At 35.2% G+C, this 22,835-nt stretch overlaps 2 protein-coding genes across 4 annotated transcripts in view; one reads left to right on the forward strand and one right to left on the reverse strand.

The window, feature by feature from the left end:
* Positions 1-908: 908 nt before the first annotated feature.
* Positions 909-7,790, forward strand: LOC138330424 (poly [ADP-ribose] polymerase tankyrase-2-like). 3 transcript variants are annotated; one of them, XM_069278029.1, is made up of 2 exons: positions 909-1,144; positions 5,490-7,790. In XM_069278029.1, exon 2 carries the CDS (start codon positions 5,500-5,502, stop codon positions 7,510-7,512), a length of 2,013 nt encoding a protein of 670 aa, XP_069134130.1. In that variant the 5' UTR covers positions 909-1,144; positions 5,490-5,499; the 3' UTR covers positions 7,513-7,790. The 3 variants fall into 3 exon arrangements, with proteins under 3 accessions (XP_069134130.1, XP_069134131.1, XP_069134132.1); XM_069278030.1 differs by lacking the exon at positions 909-1,144 and adding an exon at positions 1,409-1,712; XM_069278031.1 differs by lacking the exon at positions 909-1,144 and adding an exon at positions 1,791-1,968.
* LOC138330425 (ras-related and estrogen-regulated growth inhibitor-like) overlaps positions 7,785-22,835 on the reverse strand; it is a 40,876-nt gene continuing 25,825 nt past the window's right edge. The window contains exons 2-5 of the mRNA XM_069278032.1: positions 16,379-16,509; positions 15,531-15,718; positions 15,132-15,255; positions 7,785-14,317 (exon numbers count right to left, since the gene is read on the reverse strand). Of these exons, the coding sequence (XP_069134133.1) occupies positions 14,174-14,317; positions 15,132-15,255; positions 15,531-15,718; positions 16,379-16,509 (587 nt within the window). The 3' untranslated portion in view covers positions 7,785-14,173. The remainder of the gene's footprint in view (positions 14,318-15,131; positions 15,256-15,530; positions 15,719-16,378; positions 16,510-22,835) is intronic.

Genomic DNA, 22,835 nt, shown 5'->3' on the forward strand with positions numbered 1-22,835 from the left:
AGTGACGTCGCAGCATGACCATCCTCACCAGTTAGATTGCTCTATTGGAATAACAGCTAATGATTTGGACAATTACAGATATCTAGAATAGAAAATAAAAAAATATATAGTCTAAGAGTCCAACTACTATCTTTACTGTTAATACATTTCTAAAGGTAGTAAGATCAATTGAATATCGATATTGAATGCCAAACGGGTTAAAACGTCTAAGGTTGATATGTATGTTACATATCATTGTAATGAGGGCTAGTTAAGTTCGATTGTTAAGAAATGTGTGGAGGTTGACTACCACGTGTAGGAAGGCTGGTGGTAGCTGAATCGTCATCAGAAGCTATCTTACAAGGTCATCTCAGTGCTATATATGTGAATACATGAGCATAATGAGTACATCAAAGCAACGTTTATTATTTACACCTTCATCTGTGTATACTAATCAACTGTACATTTACATATCTATATACTGAAAACATATAATTGGCTTCAATCAATAAAAATCTGTTTTCGTCACAGTTGGCCGTTCAATCTATATTCATATAATATACTAGTACTATTTTGTCAGTAAAATGACATCTGTTTGTTTCTCCACACGAATGGCAGTAGAGTTGACTAGTACTCTTTTGTCAGTAAAATATATATCTATTTCTCCAAAAACTGCATGACAGTATAGCTGACTTGTTAATGTATTCGGTATTTTACTTTAAAAATTTAAAACCTTTTGAAAAGAGTATTTTTATTTAAGTGTTTTCACGGATGAATGCCCCTTCATATTTATGTTCCTCAGTATGCCAGGTGAAAAAAGTCGATATTCAATGAAACAGTGAGAGCTATGATGTATATCACATGAGTGATGGAGCGTGGTCTATTTAACCATCTACCCGGTAACGGGTCTATATAAATAATTCAGGTCGTTGTGTGCATATAGTTCTTGTCAACACTGTATTGTCGTGCTATTCTTAGCTACGTTAACCGATCTGGGAGTACATTATGCGATCTAAATGTGCACTCGTTAATTTAACACTTACGCAGATGTTACACATATGCATGTTTTAAGTGTAGGTTGTGAGTGACACGACTTTATGTTTGTAGCTCAACATTTTTCTCTGAGAGGTGAAGTTTTATATGCAGGTGATGCGTTATAACACAGGTAAGTTATGACATGGTTACGTGTACTGAAGTGACTCCCTATACACATATATAATATAGATATTTACTGCCAAGTATTTCGATAATTCGATTTTTAAAGTATTCTTAAAGGATCTTTTAATATATGTAAATAACAATGCGACTGCCAGAGATAGGTAATCTTTAAGAATGGACGATTTGAATATCATACAGTGACGTTTTGCTTGTAAACAAACAAAAAACACAAAACAAAAAAACCCAGTGCATTATATGTGTGCAGTGGAATGAAACTGGTTCATAGTAATATATAGTTACATGGCTATGGCCGTGCTACCTACGCGAAGGAAACAAATATCAGCATTACAAGAGGCATGGTTATGCCAAGTTAGCCATACATAAGCAGATATTTTATATTATTAAGGCTAGTTGTGATATTTAAGTCAAGGAAAGTATTTTTCTGTTAACTGGCACGCTGTCACGGGTGGCTGCATGGGTATACCTTGGTATATATCGACTAGATAACAGGGTAGAACGTTGTCCCGTGTGAAGAACCGGTCAGATGGTGGATGTGAGGACACGACTGCCTCTAGGTGAATTGTTCTTTAGTCTGCTAACATAATTTATGTCAAAAAGATGTCTTTATTTTCATTTAATTATATATATTTAAACGCCTGTTGTATGTAACTATGTCCTGTGAAGTTCACTGTATTTTTACACACAGTGTAACGACGGATATTGTTCACTTCCTTTCATTGTGACTTAAGTTAAACGCCAGGAAAGTTGTTTACAGATGTTTATGCTTCTACTGTTAAAATTGTTTTCAACATACAACTTTGTTTACTAAAGGTTTGTGTTATCAACATGCTTCACGATCTACCCTTACATGCTCTCCATTTTTTTGGACATTTTATCTGTTGCTTTAATATTCGTGTATCACCCTTATCGTGGGTATTTTTGTTTATCGATGTTTGTTGATATTTTTCATAGTAATTATCATTTGCTATCATAATCATTTCATATTTATAGAACACTCTTACAAAACAACCAGGGATGTATCCCTAGCTGATACTGGTCAGAGAGTGCCATCCATTGAGAGTAATAACATGTTAACTATAAATTGTACTCACATATTTTTAATGTGTTAATCGTTTGTGTGCTTTGTACTTTGTAGTCACAGTAGAATACATTGTCAAATATTGAGCTCGTAAACGAGGTCAAAGTTAAAACAGATTAATAGAAGTGACAATGTACATTTTTAAACTACATTGCCGCCGATGAAAATATAATTTATATGTGATTAATATATGGGTCGTTCTACAGAAATTGCCACTTTTAAGCATAGCTAAATGGAAATTTAAAACTTGAAGCAAATCAATTGCTTTTGTCACATTAGCAGGAAAACATTGAATTTAATTAAAAAAAGGTCTGCATCACCGTTTTGAAAAATTAATTTTGACTATATCATAAATTTTGTTATGCAAGGTCAGTGAAAATATCATTCCTGTAACTGCTTTTTAAATGACGAGAGAAATTATTCTGTTAACACAATATATAATCTTTATACTGTTTCCCATGAAATGTCAACATAACTTAATAACATAATATGAAATTTACAATAAACAAAGTAACAGGAATGACACAGCTACACAAGTCATTCCTGTTACTATTTCAAATTTGATGGTCATATTCAAAATAAAACACACATTTAACATTGCTCTTCATAGAATTTCAATAAAATGGAAATTATTTGAATAAGGTTCAATCATAATATACAATTTTCATCTTTTTATATCAGTTAGACTATTTTTGTTGCTACTTTGTCATTTCAGTTACCAAATGTCATTCCTGTTACCTGGTTTCAATTCTGAATACTTTCATTGTCATACAGTTGTACAAATATTTTTGTTGCTTTCATTTGGTTATGTTTATTACTTATTTCAATTTAAGAATATTATTTGAACAAGATGATATCAAACTAGACCAATGAAAGTTAACTTTATAGAAATAATCATTCCTTTTACCGACTTCTTGTCACTCCTGTTACCATGGATGAAAAGGTGACCCAAACAACTTCTAATACATTACTATGCACTTCAAATTTGAAATAAAGACGTTAAAAGTCAAAATTGTATAATGATCAATAAGATCATTTTATAAACAAGAAAGGTATGGAACTTTTACATATGAATTATCATTCCTGATACCACATTGTGTAATTCCTGTTACCTTTTCAATGGTAACAGGAATGACAGTAACAGGAATGACTGAATCTTAAAGTTTTCACTCATTGAAATATAACCTTCACATGTCATATCAAATTAAGTTATATTTCTTGAAAATATAACCAACTCTGAAATTGATAATGGTTAATTTTATAGTTTAGGTACATAAACTTATGAGATGCCCATAGTAACAGGACTGACATATAAAAGTGATTCTTTCCTTATCTGACATTATCAAATCAAAATTCTCCTTTCAAAGCACTTTCATCTTCATCTAAAGCTTATTTTCTAGAGAGGAAGTGCATACACTACTCAGTACTAGCATATAACAGTTCTAAGGGAGGGGAACCTTTCTGTTATGGCCAATTAAAGAACAGTAACAGGAATGACTGCAATATTGCGGACAGATATAAATGCAGAAAAAAAGATATATAGAAAAATTCTTGTCAATATCTTTTATATTTTATTAAAATCCCTACATCACTGCATTTTATTCAAATGTGTTACCTATTTGTAGATTGTCTTATAAATACTTTTTTTAAAGCTTTAAAAAGTTATATAGCAATACGGACATTAGAAATTGGTCATTCATAGGTGTTAAAATTGCTGTAAAATGAAATGTTTATTTTTTTTCTAAAGACACAACTATACACGAGCATTCTGTTTTAAAACACTGTACTGGTTTTTTTCTAAGGAAACAAATATACATGAGCGTTCCGTGTTAAAACACTATACTGGCACTGTTGTCTTCCTCTGTTCATAAATAATAAAGTAACACTCTTCATTCAAGACCTAAATTTGTGCATCTTCATTCTATTTCAAACACGAATGAGGTCAGTAACGTTATCTGTGATTGGATGGTAGACCAGTAACGTCCGCTCTGATTGGATGGTGAAGGTAATTCCAATAAAGAACATCTGTTCCGACTCTATTCTAAATAATACATCATACTATCTATGTGAGGTAAAAGTAATGGCTCATCTGGTGGAGATGTCTCGTAATGCAGGGTAACGATGCCAATGCCAAAGGCTTGTCCTATACTCAATTCATTCCTCTTTCAATTGGTTTGAATTATATTGATATGATTCAAGTTACATCTTCTAAACGACAAAACGTCCATATCCTTGTATTATGGGTATTTATCGACTCCACAGTCATCCCTTCACGTTTTGTCTCTAAACATAGAAGGTTATAGGTACAGTTTAACTCTTACTCACATGCTGTCATGCAAATTGTAGCTTTGTTTATTTTTCATGAAAAACATTTTGTGATGACAGTACTTGTGTTTGTTCTGTTGTCGTTACCATATGTGATCCTTATGCAGAACAGAATTATTGGTACATTATTCAATTTAATTTTTCATATTTAATTTTGGATCAAAATGGAGTCTATTTTGGTCACATATATGTCTGGTTTAGGAAACTTAAGAAACATGTAGTGTAGACACAGCGATACATTAGTGGTAATTTACAATTGTATTTTATGACTGAATTATACTTAACATTTGTAAATATCTGTATTGTATTGCAGTAGAATTAACATAGGAATACCTGACACAACTACGTGTCAAATGAGTACCCTCACATACACCGTTGTTTTACTAAAATGATCAAACAAATTTCATGTTTCATTTTCATGTATGGAGGACAAATTTTAGTTACGGATGTACTACTCTGAGAAGTCAGATATATATAGATTTTAGGAAATAGGAGTTCATACCATAAAAGAAAATGGACGAAAAAACATATGTCCATGTGCTCGTTTTTGAGCTATTGTCATTCAAAGTTTCACCCAACCGAAATAGTTTTATTTACCCGCCAGAACTAGCCACGTGTTCTAAAAATAATGACCACAGGTAAATTGGTTGATGGCAATGATAATTTAAGGTAACCATCTCACCGGCTAGCACTATATATCCTACTTCAATAACTGAATGATTACAATAATTGCTGATCAATAATAGGAAATGGAAATGTCTTGGGCGATTCAATTGGTTATGTGCACGAAAAAATATCGCTGGCATTCGTTGTTAATGAGATTGATGTTGACGAAATGCGTTTACTATAGTTTTCAACATATCTGTCTTTCATCTTCATCACGAAAACGGTATTGTTATGTTTGACTCTCGTTATCTTGGTTTTGTAGGGATCTGGTTATGGACGTAAAGACGCTCCACTCGCACATTCGGGATGGCGACATCAAAGCTGTCGGCCGACTGGTCGACTATGGAGTCGACGTGAACCAGATTCATTGTCGGGACACCGCCTTCAGCCTCGCTTTGGATCAGAACACCGTCAATGATGATATAGTTCAACTACTTTTGTCTAGTTCAAAATTTGATTCGAGCGCGAAGAATCATTATGACAAAACCCCGTTATTCTGCGCCGCCAAATTTGGCAATATTGATATTGTGAATCACCTGTTGTCGTTGGATGTTAGTGTAAATGCAGCGGACCTAGATGGTGTGACGCCATTAGGGGCCACGGCTTGGTACGATTCTGTTGAAGCAGCACGTGCGTTAATAAGAGTTGGAGCAAATATAAACAGTAGTGACAAGCGTGGGGAAACGCCTCTACTCCGGGCATGCTCCAATGGCTCTTTTAATGTCGCAAAAGTTTTACTGGAAAGCGGATGTGACGTCAATATACAAGCACTTGACTTCCGGTCACCTTTAATGGCGTGCATCCCGTCATCGATGTGTACACGTCATCCATGTGAAAAGACAGACCTGCTACGTCTTCTCCTAAAGTACAACTGTGATACTAACCTACAGGACAGGTCTGGTTGTTCTGCTCTGCACTTGTGTGTTTTTCAAGATCAATTACTTTCTGCGTGTATCTTAGCGGAGCGCGGATGTGACATGACATTAAAAAACAATGATAAAATGACGGCCTTTGATACAGCAATATCTCCTGGGCGACAAAATTTCAAATTTGCAACTTGTTTTATATCTTATGGATTCAACGTTCAAGATATATTTCCTGAGATTGAAAGCGACAGCGGACCGATATCAATGATACTGAATGGTTTAACAACGCCAAATACGTGTCCAAAAGCCACCTCAACTGAGCGTAAGCTTCTTCTCCATCTTCTCTTATGGAATTTAGACCACTCTAAAGTTAACAAGAGCAGACTACAAAAGCTACTGGATTCCCATGTTCAACAGCATGGTCCTCACAACGATCTTGAAATGATCACCAAGTATTGCCTAGATCGATTTCCTGATTTACTACAAAAGATATGCAGACGTAAAATCAGACGTATTCTTGGCCAAAACGTCATTCACAGTGTTCCTATGTTGCCTGTTTGTCCTTCGTTGAAACGGTTCCTGACTTTTGGATTGGATCATTGCCAAAGGAATCCGATCAGACTTTTAGAACTTCAGCAAGCCGTCATAAATGGACACGTGGAGAAAATTCTTAGAGTTCAAGAGGAAGGAGCCGACATTAATTTTGCTTTCTTGGGTAATACTCCACTTTTAGTAGCAATAGAGTATGGCCAGAACGCGTCACTGCAAGCATTGTTGTCAGTCGGAGCGGACCCAAACATATTGGGATTCGAAGGAGACAATGTACTGCACATTGCTGCAAGGTTTGGTAGAAAAAACATGTTGAATTTCTTCCTTAAGCGTGGACATTCCGTAAGCAACAAAAACAAGAAAGGCAACCTGCCAATTCACGAAGCTTGCCAAAGAGGTAACTTCGCTTCAGCACGTCTTCTTCTGTCACACGGTAGTCCTGTCTCGCTCCCAGACCACTCTAAAAGTTATCCTATTCATTGTGTCGCTGCGAGCGGAAACATGGAGACATTACATCAAATAATCGCTGAGGATTCAGCGGTCGATATGGTTGATCTGTATGGAAATACTCCTCTACATCTGGCAGCTTCATACGGAATCTTATACCTGAAACAGAACATTCCACTGCCGTCTTTATACTCCAGTGAACTTACAATGAACCTAGATATGATGGACATTATACACACTGGCAGGAAAACTTTAGGTTCCGCTGCCAATGCTGGAAAGGAACACAAAAAAGTTGTGAAAGAACTTCTTAATGCTGGAGCTAGCAAAACCATTGAAAACACAGCAGGACAGACTCCGCTAGATGTCGCTGTCGAATTCGGATGCCTTGAATATTTTGAAATGGAAAATGATTATATTACTTAAAAGTGACTTTTAAAACATGACTGTACTGCTCTAACGTCGGCCAACACAAGCTCATAATGAGATTGCATCTAAATGATAATCCAATGAGCAAATCGTGCTATTTTAGACATATTTATTCCACTTTGCATTCGTTTGTATAAACAATTATTTTAACATCGATTCTATAATTCCATGCCTCATCCACCAGGTGTTTGGTTTTAGGAGCATGTGTGATATCAAACCATTTACTATTGTTCAATATTTTCGTTAAAAAAACAACAAAACAATACTGATGAAAATGTAGTCTTTTTTATTTGCACCAGAACATATTTTCATCAATTATCATTCAACATTTGAAATAATGATAAGATGCCTTGTCAATTAAAGGGAGATAACTCAAACAACGCTTCGTTATATACAAACAAGTGTTTTATACAGGTACGTGCAATGTACAACCTCAGTAATAATGCCATTATACAGAAGAGTTACCGGCTCTTGTGAGTGGCTGTTGATTACAATGTGATGTGTTTGTTTTCAACATTTTTCGGGTTTATGAAATCATAAAATAAACAACAACAAGCCCCCCACCCAAAAAAACCCACACAAAAACAAAAAAAACCAAGAGGCCCATGGGCCTTAACGGTCACCTGAGTTAGAATATATAATGAAACAAATAATGAAACAAATTAAAGACATATAAACACTATATGCTGGGCCTTGAAGTTGGTCAGTGATTTATAAATTTGACTTTTTAGACTATGAAGAATATTTGCTTCCATCAAACCTGTGAACTTAGAGGTATTTTTTGAAATTTTAATCATTTTGACCCTGTTTGGTCCTGACCCTCTGGTCCCCCAGGGGGTCATCGAGGACGTTTGAATGTTTAAATGCTATATCTTAGGCTAATAATTCTAATAAAGTTTGACTAATTTCCTACGAAAATTGGGCAAATAATGTTCACAAATATGTTTTTCCTATATAAACTAAAGTAAACTTGACCCCTCCCGAGGGGGTAACGTGAGACCTCAAGGTCATATAATTCACATTTTTTATAAAACACCTTAAGACCTTTCCATCTATAATTATTTGATTCTACTATATCCAGAATTTTAGAAGATTTTTGAAGTTTTAGCCTATTTGACTCCTTTTTTAGCCCAATCGCTCTGCCCCCAGGGGGTCGGCCAGGACCAATGTGGATATGATATTAAAATGCTATCTCAGACTAATAATTCTAACCAAGTTTGACTCATTTCCTACGAAAATTGAAGAAAAAATGATCATTAATGTGTTTTTCCTATATAAACTATAGTAAACTTGACCACCTCCCCAAGGGGAAACAGGAGACCCCAGGGTCATATAATTTACAATTTTTATAAACAAACTTTAAGACCTTTTCATCTATAAAGTGTATTTGATTATACCATTTCCAGAATTTTAAAAGAATATTTTTAAAGTTTTAGCCTATTTGACTCCTTTTTTAGCCCAATCGCTCTGCCCCCAGGGGGTCGGCCTGGACCAAAATGGATATGATATTAAAATGCTATCTCAGGCTAATAATTCTAACCAAGTTTGACTCGTTTCCAATGAAAATTGAGCAAAAAATGCTCATAAAAGTGTTTTCCCTATATAAACTTTAGTAAACTTGACCCCCTCCTCAGGGGGAAACGTGAGACCCCAGGGTCATATAATTCACAATTTTTGTAAAGGATCTTAAGACCTTTCTATTTATGAAAAGTATTTGATTCTACCATTTCCAGAATTTCAGAAGAAGATTTTTGAAGTTTTAGCCTATTTGACCCTTTTTTAGCCCCGCCCCTCTGCCCCCAGGGGGTCGACCAGGACCAATGTGGATATGATATTAAAATGCTATCTCAGGCTAATAATTCTAACCAAGTTTGACTCGTTTCCAATGAAAATTGAGCAAAACATGCTCATAAATGTGTTTTCCCTATATAAACTATAGTAAACTTGACCCCCTCCCAAGGGGGAAACGTGAGACCCCAGGGTCATATAATTCACAATTTTTGTAAAGGACCTTAAGACCTTTCTATTTATGAAAAGTATTTGATTCTACCATTTCCAGAATTTCAGAAGAAGATTTTTGAAGTTTTAGCCTATTTGACCCCTTTTGACCCCGCCCCTAAGGCCCCTGGGGGTCAGTCATAGAAAATTTGTTAATAGGATTTAAATGGCCATCTCATACTGATAATTCTGACAACATTTGACTCATTTCCTATAACAAATGACCAAATAATGCGCAAAAATGTGTTTTCCCTATATAAACTATAGTAAACTTAACCCCCTCCCCAGGGGGAAACTAGATACTCCAGGGTCATATAATTCACAATTTTTGTAAAGGACCTTAAGACCTTTCTATCCATGAAGAATATTTGATTCTACCACATCTGTGAGTAGAGAAGAAGATTTTTGAAATTTTACTCAATTTTACCCCTTTTGGCCCCTCCCACAGGGGTGGGGACCATATAATTCACAATTTTGATTGGCCTTATGCCTTAGAAGGTTTGTGAAAATTTAATTGAAATTGCTTCGGCAGTTTTGGAGAAGAAGTCAAAATGTTTACGGACATACGACGCACGACGACGGACAAAAGGCGATTAGAATAGGTCACTTGAGACTTCGTCTCAGGTGACCTAAAAACGGAAGGCCATTTTTCGGGTTTATTAAAATGAGTATCCATTCGTTCTCTGTCTATGACCTCATAAACCCAAAAGATATTGAGAACAAGGCTTATAATTTGATATATATAACTCCGTTAAATATTTCCGTGATTTTATTTACTTTTACAATAAAACAAATTGAGTTGTGGCTAATGACTGTCGCTTTTGAAATATACCGCGAAAACTTTCTGTATGCATGACGTTATAATACTTGACGTACAATGTTTTCGGTCTATGGAAAAATGACCTCAAAAGATCTAAGCAATACAAATGCGTGTAACATAAGAAATTAAATTATAGCGACGTAACAATCAATACCCTCCTCAAGAAGAGATAACTCTGAAATGCCCAATGACGAAATACCAGTCAAGGACTTCTATAGCATAAACATTATCTTGAATATCGTGTCTTGTGTCATCGCATTTAAGTTATCTGCGAAAGTAGAGGATGTCACATACATCATGTTACACTTTCAAAATATTATTACTTTTCACATACACGAGCAACACCAACGTTGTTCATTTCATCAATTAGACATAAAAAAAATACGAATAAATCTTCTATACTAAAGTGCTTAAAGGTTACTCAAATATTTATGATGACGTCGTTTTTATCAAAAAAAAAATATGTCTATTGTGAAAATCGTTGCTAAGAATACATAGAATTTGTTTTTCTTGAAGCTGTTTTTATTCATAATGTGAAATTGATGATTCGGGTTTTTTGCATATGGAATCCTAGGCCTAGTGCTTTACGTCTTGAATTAGCAAAATATAGATCTCTGAAAGTGTAACATAATTCATCGGACACCCTGCATGATCGCATAAGGTTATTTTGCCACGAAACATATTTACGCATTGTATATGTGAACAAATATATATCACTATCAAATGTGGATAAAATAAATATTAATGAGATTTTGTTTGTAGTTCTAAAATTCAGTGATTGAGATTCACAGTTCTGAGACTGGATTTGAAGTTAAAATTTACTTTATTATGCATAAATGAAATCATGGTTTTATTCATAAACTACTAAAAGAAAATCATTTGTCCTAATACTCTACATTCTTTAAGTCTACCAATTTGAACCAATAATCAAATACAGTAGAATAAAATAGAAATCCCAGAAATTCTTTTCAAAGATACTTTTCATGAAAAGACTTGTGTGTAAAATGTGTGTAACACTTACATACCAATTTAGGTAAGACATACAAAACAAAAAATATCTTAGTCAATATAAAGTTGGATAATCTAATGGGCCTATGAATATGCGCTTATAATCAATGCGGTTTAAACTGCACCATAACTTTGTATCGCATCTGTTATATATTTCAAAATATGTCGAGTCAATTCATCGTATATGACTAATTGTAACGGTACCTGATATAAAAGCATCGTTTTCGACTTTTTTACTAATAAGTTCATAGAGTATTCTCGCCCATGTTGTACATAACATCGCTAAATTTGGAATAAACATACATCTTTCTATTTCAATATCAAAAGCATTTTATCCGAGTATACAAAAAAATAGTATTATTTACAGAATCTACAAAAATATCTGTTTGTATTGATTAACGTAAATCACAGTGCTGTATCTCCGGTAGTTAATGTAACTGGGTAAATTCCACAATAATACCACTTACCATTAAAAGGACATTAGAGAAACATAGTTAATGAAAAGTACACTTTGTATCATTAATCAATGGAAAAGTACACTTTATACCATTAATCAATGGAAAAGTATACTTTATACCATTAATCAATGGAAAAGTACAATTTGTATCATTAATCAACAGAAAAGTACACTTTATACCATTAATCAATGGAAAAGTACACTTTATACCATTAATCAATGGAAAAGTACACTTTATACCATTAATCAATGGAAAAGTACAATTTGTATCATTAATCAATGGAAAAGTAAACTTTGTATCATTAATCAATGGAAAAGTACACTTTATACCATTAATCAATGGAAAAGTACACTTTGTAGTATTAATGAACGGAAAAGTACACTTTGTAGTATTAATCAACGGAAAAGTACACTTTGTAGTATTAATCAACGGAAAAGTACACTTTGTAGTATTAATCAATGGAAAAGTACACTTTATACCATTAATCAATGGAAAAGTACACTTTATACCATTAATCAATGGAAAAGTACAATTTGTATCATTAATCAATGGAAAAGTACACTTTGTATCATTAATCAACGGAAAAGTACACTTTGTAGTATTAATCAACGGAAAAGTACTACACTTTGTAGTATTAATCAATGGAAAAGTACAATTTGTATCATTAATCAACAGAAAAGTACACTTTATACCATTAATCAATGGAAAAGTACACTTTATACCATTAATCAATGGAAAAGTACACTTTGTATCATTAATCAACGGAAAAGTACACTTTGTAGTATTAATCAACGGAAAAGTACACTTTGTAGTATTAATCAACGGAAAGAACGGAAAAGTACACTTTGTAGTATTAATCAACGGAAAAGTACACTTTGTAGTATTAATAAATGGAAACGTATACTTTATACCATTAATCCATGGAAAAGTACACTTTGTAGTATTAATAAATGGAAACGTATACTTTATACCATTAATCAATGGAAAAGTACACTTTATACCATTAATCAACGGAAAAGTACACTTTGTAGCATTAATCAACGGAAAAGTACAATTTGTATCATTAATCAATGGAAAAGTATACTTTGTACCATTAATCAATGGAAAAGTACACTTTATACCATTAATCAACGGAAAAGTACACTTTGTAGCATTAATCAACGGAAAAGTACAATTTGTATCATTAATCCATGGAAAAGTATACTTTGTACCATTAATCAATGGAAAAGTACACTTTATACCATTAATCCATGGAAAAGTATACTTTGTACTATTAATCAATGGAAAAGTACACTTTATACCATTAATCCATGGAAAAGTATACTTTGTACTATTAATCAATGGAAAAGTACACTTTATACCATTAATCCATGGAAAAGTATACTTTGTACTATTAATCAACGGAAAAGTACACTTTGTAGCATTAATAAATGGAAACGTATACTTTGTAGCATTAATAAGTGGAAACGTATACTTTGGAGCATTAATAAATGGAAACGTATACTTTGTAGCATTAATAAATGGAAAAGTACACTTTGTAGCATTAATCAACGGAAAAGTACACTTTGTAGTATTAATCAACGGAAAGAACGGAAAAGTACACTTTGTAGTATTAATCAACGGAAAAGTACACTTTGTAGTATTAATAAATAGAAACGTATACTTTATACCATTAATCCATGGAAAAGTATACTTTGTACCATTAATCAATGTACCAACGTTTGTTTTTATAAAGCCTTTCGTCTCCATCACACACTCTCGCGTACATGATTACTCATTATCAATGACATCATCTGATTACACAAATCAGTCACGTCCTTTATAAAATTATAAAAGAAATATTCAAAACTAAATTGTCAGCTCAGCTAATATGCCAATCGACTCATCGTCAAATCCATGAAACGAAACATTAAATTCCTAATTTGACTATTTCAAACACAACATGATTTATCCTAATGTGACGCTGTTCGGACTGTACACGTGTTGCCCACTCCTATTACGGAGTTCAGATGTCCGCGCCTAGCATTGTCTTCACCGCTGTAGGCCTTGACCATATAAGCACTGTCTACTGAGTCCATGCGATGATGACACTGGACGATCTAACGCAATACATATCCCACATTTGAGTCTTACAAGACCAACCAACACGTTGATACAAAACCTACAATTCAGTGAGTATCACAGTTTACCAGTCATGTAGATTGTTGTGCATGTCTCCATTATATGGTTTCATTCTTTCAAGTTACACAGATCTTTATCCTGCCATTTTGTCTTTCACAGACAATTTATTCTTGTGACCTTTTGCCATAACACCATAGAATTTCGACAGAAAATTGTCAAATATGTTTGAGATAAGAAGAACCTATTAAGAGATTCACATAGTAGACGTCCTTTCTCGTGTGAATACACTGAACCTCCTCCGAAGGTGGGCTCTGATCAGTTTCGGGGAGCCCAGTGGCGCGTGCGATAAAGACAACTTCCGCTGGACCTTGAGGTGAGTATCACGCTTCTCCAGGATCTAAACATAAACAGAAAATAACCAGGGCATAAAACATTAAACATAATGATGAGTTACGAGTCACATCATAAAGAGGAGACTAACTGATTACTGGACATTGCCGTATATGTATATTTAGACCGTGTTTTATTTAATAACTAAAGGACTGTCGATATAGGTATTACTACACCAAGTCTAGACTGCATTTATTGAATCATAATGCAGATCACGATTATCATTAGAGTAATGGGAGTATATGTGGCAAAACTTTAACTATACTATAACTACTACATAAAGCAGCAGTTCATCGTATCCCTGTGTTGTATGTCTCCGATTGACTGGATGTATGCTTCTTTCACTCTCACTCTAAAGTAACCGTATATAACCTCAAACGATGTTACGGTAAATCAGGCTAAATTATGGAGATGGCATTATGTCCGAAACCACTTTGTCACAGTGTTGAAGAAATCAGAACATAATGGTGACATGATTTTTAATAAAACGCTCATACGATTTCAAATTCGCAAACATAACTGGCTCTACTGTATTATGGTGCATGGTTTGTCTTATCGCTTCAGAGACCTGCTAATATCCTCTGTTCCACGGGGTAATTATTTACAATGATGCGTTCTTGTTTATTTTTATTAATAACTATTTCTATAATTTTCGACTGAGATAGATCAGTAAGTCCTTATGTAAACACACGATAAACCCAGTATTTTGGTTATATCGCCTGTAACCATTTCCAGTCTTTTGTATTTATATAACATAAGGTTTGCACGAGGGTTACACGGGCCTGTGTTTAGACAAACATATATGGTATACCAATATTTACCTTTCGAACAAGCATGTGGAAGATCTTGGTCACCCCTTCGGAATCCGATGACGCAGAACACTCGGAAATCATGTATCCTGTATTTCGCCATTCAATATCTTCTGAGTTTTGGCTAGTGACCGCACTGAAGATAAGAAACACTACTTCTTACGCAAACAAATTGTAACTGTATAAGTCGATGAACACAAAAAATAAAAACAAGTCATAATGAACTGGATAATGAAAAATGAGATATATAAGTAGAGGTAGTTATAATGTGGCATTGATCAAATAAAGTAGCCCTGACTATTGTCTTCGAGATAAACAGTTTTCATTACACAATCATAATTATATAATGTAGGTTTTACCAGAAACGAAAACAAAAAAATAAGGTTATGATTCTTTGGAAGTCTTACTTACCGAGAATGGTCAAGATCAGATTTGTTGCCTAGCAACACTAGTGGAATGCATGAACTACGTTCTCTTCTCAGCCAATCAACAACGGATTCGGCCACGTCAAAGCTGTGTCGGTCGGTGATCGAGTACACCACTACAGCGCCATCTATCTTCTGAAGGCTCTCCTTTGAACTCGACTTTTTGTCAATGCTCTGTTTTAATGAACAACCACAGAAATATTCTTGTCATTAATCACGAAGATCAAAGGTACACGTTCAATATCCTGCGTGTTCACCATACTTTTTACTGAGGAGATCAGATCACTATGCCATAATTGCAATCATTATAACTCTATCATAGCACGAGTTTTCTTATCGACAAGTAATCAAGCTAAAAATGTTTTGTATTTTGGTTCACAAAAAATTATATATTCACAGAATGTCTCCATTGCAATGCCGTGTTTACTAGTCGAGTTAGTTGTCCGTTTATGTTACGGCGTCCTTCCAAGTATCATATTGACTTTAGAGGGACATGCATTAAGGTGCTCCGAAATCAGACGATGTAAATCTTTACATGAACTGTACACATACATATTTTTATTCTATCTTTTTTGTTCTATTTTATTCTGTTGCTTTCATTTTTATCATTTTCTATGTACGAGGTATGAATGTTTTTGTGTAAAAAATATTTTCGACAATTGATTGCTTCAAAACGGTCAGAACACAACTAACGAGCAAAATTAACATCTGTTCTGGAGACAAGAAGAACGTGTTAAAATGGATAAATATATGGTTAAGCAGTACGAAATACTTTGATTACAACTAAAATAATTGACAAATGATAAAACATTTGATGTTTATGTTTACACTGACCTTGCCGCCGACGTCTATGACCTTTAGAGATACCTGTTTTTCGTCCAGCGTAATGCTCCTTTCATACGCCATTTCATCACATTGTGCATACTCCGTTAGAAACCTTCCGGTCAGAAAGCGTACCACCAATGCTACCAAACAAAGAAATCACACGTAACAAAAATACCAACATAGACAGAAGGAACATATCAAACCTCTGATACTTCATGCTGACATACAGGGACATACAGGGACATACAGGGGCATACAGGGGCATACAGGGGCATACAGGGACATACAGGGGCATACAGGGACAAACAGGGACATACAGGAACATACAGGGACATACAGGGGCATACAGGGGCATACAGGGACATACAGGGGCATACAGGGACATACAGGGACATACAGGGGCAAATTTTCAGTTTTATCATCACCAGGGAAGCAAACAAAACCATGAGTTCCAGGAGAAAGAACGTCTCCTGCTTTATCACTGACAGCTTCAGTTATTTGGGTTATCGTCATTGCCTCAATGATCTAGAAATTATTATTTCTGGTTTCCTATCACATATGGAAATAGAACACTCTCTGCCAAAGATAAGTTAGAGATAAAGGTTACAAACTTTTTATCACATTAGAAGTCGGGCTCTGTACAGCTGTTATTTATAGACCACGCTTCTCGTGGCAATATGGGTGGTATCGGAGAAATCAAGTCAAATTTTACCCTTCAGTTGACCTTTAGCACCATGTGATATGGGATAAGTAGGAGGCCAATAGACCGATATATTCTTATCTAACCAGGCAATAATCCGTAACAACTTAATATCAAGGTGAAGGTGTAGCTAGCTGAATAATTAATAGTCGGTATTATATGTAGATGTTTAATGCTGTCTCTTATCAAAGTATGTATTAGATACAAAATATTTAATCTGTATTTTTGTGCGTTAATTTTTAAGTTAACATTAATGGTGTTATTTCCAATGGTCTTAACTTGATTCGGGTCATTTTCGTAGATCTTATGTTCGCGATTTTCCAAAACACTAACGTGGTCACAAAATATTGGGACGCAAAAAGGAGTAAACTAAATAGCCTCTGACAATTTATGTACACATCTAGGGCAAATCATCTTTGAAAACGTAGTCATATTTTTTAATATTAAAAAAAACGTTAAAATAGGATCACACAAACGATTCAGTTTACACATAAGAGCTTTCTCATTACTATAGTTAGGGTAAGATTGCTGTTATCATGGGTGGCATATGTATGATGATAATTGTGTTACCGACAGATTTAGGAATATGTTTATAAACAGTACAGGTGGAAGAAAGGCTTCACAGCGGTATCACGAGATGTTACTCTAAACACGTGTAACAGATATACAGGAAGTATTTAGAACGAAAAGGCGGTCACTGATCAACAGTTAGTACTTAGTAACTATAGACGACATGTTATCACCAACAAAATTACTTCTTCATAATAATCTGTTATAAACAACAACAACAACAACATAAACATCATTTTTGTCCTTATTCACGAAGATACAAGTTACACCTTCCAGTATACTACATATTTACCATAACTGTTTTAGAGGAAAGCAGATCACTATGAGATAACTACAATCATTATAACTCTATCATGACATATCTTATCGGCAATTAATCAAGCTAAAACAGATGTTTTGTATTTTGGTTCAGAATTGTATCGCAGTACCTCTGCATTTTAACAACGCTTGAATATCAATCAAAGATTATTGAATCAAACATGGGTTGAAGTAAAAATTTGTGATCAATGTTAACTATTTTTTTAGGAATCACCACGAAAATGGAAATGATATGAAGTTGTAACCCTAATGTGCAATCCTTGAAACATGTGTTTGACTGAGAACAACAAAGCTCACCTCTAAAAGACTTTATCGACCAAAGAGCTTAATCATGCGAGTACATTTTTGCTTATTGTGCCGCTTAAAATTCTCAAAATCCTGTGTTTTGCCCTTAAATGATTGTCTATATCAATAGCAAAAGCAAAAATCAAAGTCAGTTATAGTGAAAAGCTTAAAAACAAATAGGCCCCTTGAGTATCTTTAAATTCACCAAATTTTATATTTTCATTCTAAAAATATTTGCCCATAAAAAACACTTACAAACAAATATGTATAGAGAAATTTATGCAAAAAAACCTTAACATGGTAATTGTGACCCATTGGGCGTGAGAAATTTATCAAGTTTCAGCATTTTCGTTTGTACCCATCACAACACTTATTATCCTATATTAATGTAGAATCCAAAGTCAGTTATTACGGATAACCTTAAGTTGACATTTTAAGCCCATTTGGCCACTTGAAACTCCAGCATTTTCTTCAATAAAATGATTGTCCATACCCATCACAACGATTATGATCCTATATCAATGTAAAGAAAGTTGTTTGAGATAACAAGTATTCCAATAGTTTTTCACTTGCGCCGAAACCTAAAACGTGGCAATTTTGGCCCATTTGAACTTAAAATTATCAAACATCAGCATTTGTTCATACCCATCACACCACTTCTAATCCTGTATTAATGCAAAATTAATGTCAGTTGAAAATCTTAAGCCATTGTGTACCTTATCGAAAATACCTGCCATATGAATTTAAATACAACTAAAATGGTAGATAAATAAAATGTTTGTGTTGAGTTGATTACGGTAAGGTGACTACCTTGGTTAGCAATAAAGGGTCGGGCATTAAGATATTTAGTAATCCTGTCTTATTCAAACAGGCGGAGACTCATATTGATAGGTTTACAGATTCAGATTGTGCTTGTGTGTTACTTTGTACTCAAGAAACCATCATTCTGTGTCAAAGTAAGGAAATAGGTTGAAAACTGCCGAAAACTGATACATGTTTTTATCTAAGAAAAATTCAGAACTAGAACACATCAGAAGAGTAGATCAGAATGAAATTTGGGAAGCAATGATAGAATAAGACACGTTTGTTTTAAATAACAACACGGAGAAGATAGGTGAGGAGATAGACTAGAACCACCCACTTGAACACATTCATGCTGAGTGTCGTGTTATCGGACCAGTAATATATAATGTATATTCAAATAAGAGGCCCATAGACCAGTCAGCTCAGTTCTCAGAGTGTCGTAATCATGTACAAAAGCGCTTTGTTTTGGTCCTACATCCTCCAGTCTGGTCAGTGAGAACGAATGTCAGCACATGATAATAAATAATTAAGAAAAATGGATGTTTTATATAGAGTAAATGAAAATCATTGTAATTGTAGCTAGGATGACCACTTTTGACCCTCGAAGCCCTGGGTGTCAGTCATGGTCAATTTGTTCCTTCTTACCAAGTTTGACTCATTTCCAATGAAAATCACCAAATAATGCTTTGCCCTATAATTTCATTAGGAGAAAATGTGAGATTCCAGGGTCATGAAATCCAGAATTTTTAAAAAGAAAACCCTTAATACACGAAAAAGTACTTCTTTCCACCACATCTTTGAGTTAGGAAGACGATTTAAGGTGTTTGTCACTTTACCAAAACCTCCTCTCCCCCCCCCCTTTGGCACCTTCCACAGCCCCCTAGAGGGTTGAGATCATACATTTCATTGGCATTAGACCTTCAGTAGTTTTGAAGAAGTATAAAACGACCCATGTAAGATTCTATTTATAATCACAATTGCATATATGATGTATCATAATGCCAGGACAGAGGCGGTCAGAAAGAATCATATTACCCCCCCCCCATAACATCTTTGTGGATGTTTCCGCGTAAACATACTGTTTTATAAAGCGATAATTTATATAGTACTCGTTGCTAATGAGCTGATCTTTCCCCAAGATTACAGTGTTTACATTCTAACTCCTTCATGTTTTATATGTTAAATCCCCGAATCATCATGTAAAACCGCTTCAAAGATTTCGGTATCAACACCCCCATTTCAAGTTGTGAAGCGATTCAATCTTGATCCCCAGGACGTGTATATAAGTTACTTGTTTTCAAGCTAATTTAGATATTGGAGTACTTTGAAAGAAACTCTTTACAGTCAATGAAGGGTACTAGCATACATTCAGCGTAAACGGTGGATGTTCAGTGATACATACCGAGCAGGTATCGTAGCTACGTCTGAAATATTGGAAACGTTCTTATTGAGGATTCAATTAGCCCAAACAACATTTAGAGAAATAATGTGAAAACTAGTAGAATAAAATCACTGAAAAATATATTTACATGATAGTAGTAGAATAAAATCACTGAAAAATATATTTACATGATAGTAACAAAATGGTTCATCTGCAACATATCCCTCATGATCGTTGATATAACTAACTTTCTTATTTTAGAGCTGAACATCACCCATTATACCACCCCTAACACATGCATTACATAACCCCCAGTCTCGGTCAATCGATTCACTTGGCAGTGAAAGTAGACCACGTCTTAGGTAACGACTTCAGAGGAGTGAGGTTTAGAGAACATTTATGAGGTTTTGATATGGGAAATATCAACATTGTAACATCTTAAAATGACTTCATAGTCTTAAAAGGTCTCGTCATCAGTTGTCCGTGACAACTACTATCAACTCTCAATTTTATTGTCTGCATATAATCCTCATTGTAAGACTTTGAAAATAGGAACTAAGCTTGTTGGTTTCTGCTATAGAAATATGTTTGACATTGTGTAAATACTCTTGTTTTATATTTTCCTTGATGTTCAAAATTAAAACGTGTTGGCTCTAAAATTGAAATGTTAATTTAGAGTTTTGTTGTTTTTATCAAAGCCCATTATCTAATCTCGCGCTTCATGTGTACTTATTGAATCATGTCTTAATTACAGTATATTTGAACATTTTATGTGGCGGTGAAATTAACATACATAAAGTAAGTAGCTCCTGCAAATTATCATCTTTTCTAATGCACCAGAAGTCTCTGATAAAAACCTCCACATAGAGATAAAACTTATTTTTGTGATGCTAGGCGGGGATTCCATTACAGTTTATAGCGAACTGGAACATGCCGATGTCCAATATCATTTGTTAATTATCAGAACACAGTATGATTTGGTGATAAAAAGAGAATAAAAATCCGATCACGGCAGTTAAAAAGCACCATTTCATTTTGTTGTGTTCCATATATAAAGGTAAGTTGATTAATCATTAATCCGAATGATAACATAAGCTAGGATGGTATGAATGTTCAAACAAAGGCTATTGTATAACTCATACCGTCCACTGACTCCTCCGATCACCATCCTAGCTGAGCTCACACAAAGGCTATTGTAGAACTCATACCGTCCACTGACCCCTCCGATCACCATCCTAGCTGAGTTCACACAAAGGCTATTGTAGAACTCATACCGTCCACTGACTCCTCCGATCACCATCCTAGCTGAGCTCACACAAAGGCTATTGTAGGACTCATATCGTCCACTGACCCCTCCGATCACCACCCTAGCTGAGTTCACACAAAGGCTATTGTAGAACTCATACCGTCCACTGACTCCTCCGATCACCATCCTAGCTGAGCTCACACAAAGGCTATTGTAGAACTCATATCGTCCACTGACTCCTCCGATCACCATCCTAGCTGAGCTCACACAAAGGCTATTGTAGAACTCATACCGTCCAATGACTCCTCCGATCACCATCGTAGCTGAGCTCACACAAAGGCTATTGTAGAACTCATACCGTCCACTGACTCCTCCGATCACCATCCTAGCTGAGCTCACACAAAGGCTATTGTAGAACTCATACCGTCCACTGACTCCTCCGATCACCATCCTAGCTGAGCTCACACAAAGGCTATTGTAGAACTCATACCGTCCACTGACTCCTCCGATCACCATCCTAACTGAGCTCACACAAAGGCTATTGTAGAACTCATATCGTCCACTGACCCCTCCGATCACCACCCTAGCTGAGTTCACACAAAGGCTATTGTAGAACTCATACCGTCCACTGTCTCCTTCGATCACCATCCTAGCTGAGCTCACACAAAGGCTATTGTAGAACTCATACCGTCCACTGACTCCCCCGATCACCATCCTTGCTGAGCTCACACAAAGGCTATTGTAGAACTCATATCGTCCACTGACTCCTCCGATCACCATCCTAGCTGAGCTCACACAAAGGCTATTGTAGAACTCATATCGTCCACTGACTCCTCCGATCACCATCTTAGCTGAGTTCACACAAAGGCTATTGTAGAACTCATACCGTCCACTGACTCCTCCGATCACCATCCTAGCTGAGCTCACACAAAGGCTATTGTAGAACTCATATCGTCCACTGACTCCTCCGATCACCATCCTAGCTGAGCTCACACAAAGGCTATTGTAGAACTCATATCGTCCACTGACTCCTCCGATCACCATCCTAGCTGAGCTCACACAAAGGCTATTGTAGAACTCATACCGTCCACTGACTCCTCCGATCACCATCCTAGCTGAGCTCACACAAAGGCTATTGTAGAACTCATATCGTCCACTGACT

This window comes from Argopecten irradians, chromosome 8, assembly GCF_041381155.1.
Source record: "Argopecten irradians isolate NY chromosome 8, Ai_NY, whole genome shotgun sequence".
Classification (NCBI taxonomy): Eukaryota; Metazoa; Mollusca; class Bivalvia; order Pectinida; family Pectinidae; genus Argopecten; species Argopecten irradians.

What these genes read in the sequence shown, in the direction of transcription:
- LOC138330424 (XM_069278029.1), top strand. Translation starts at nt 5,500, where the DNA reads ATGGACGTAAAGACGCTCCACTCGCACATTCGGGATGGCGACATCAAA.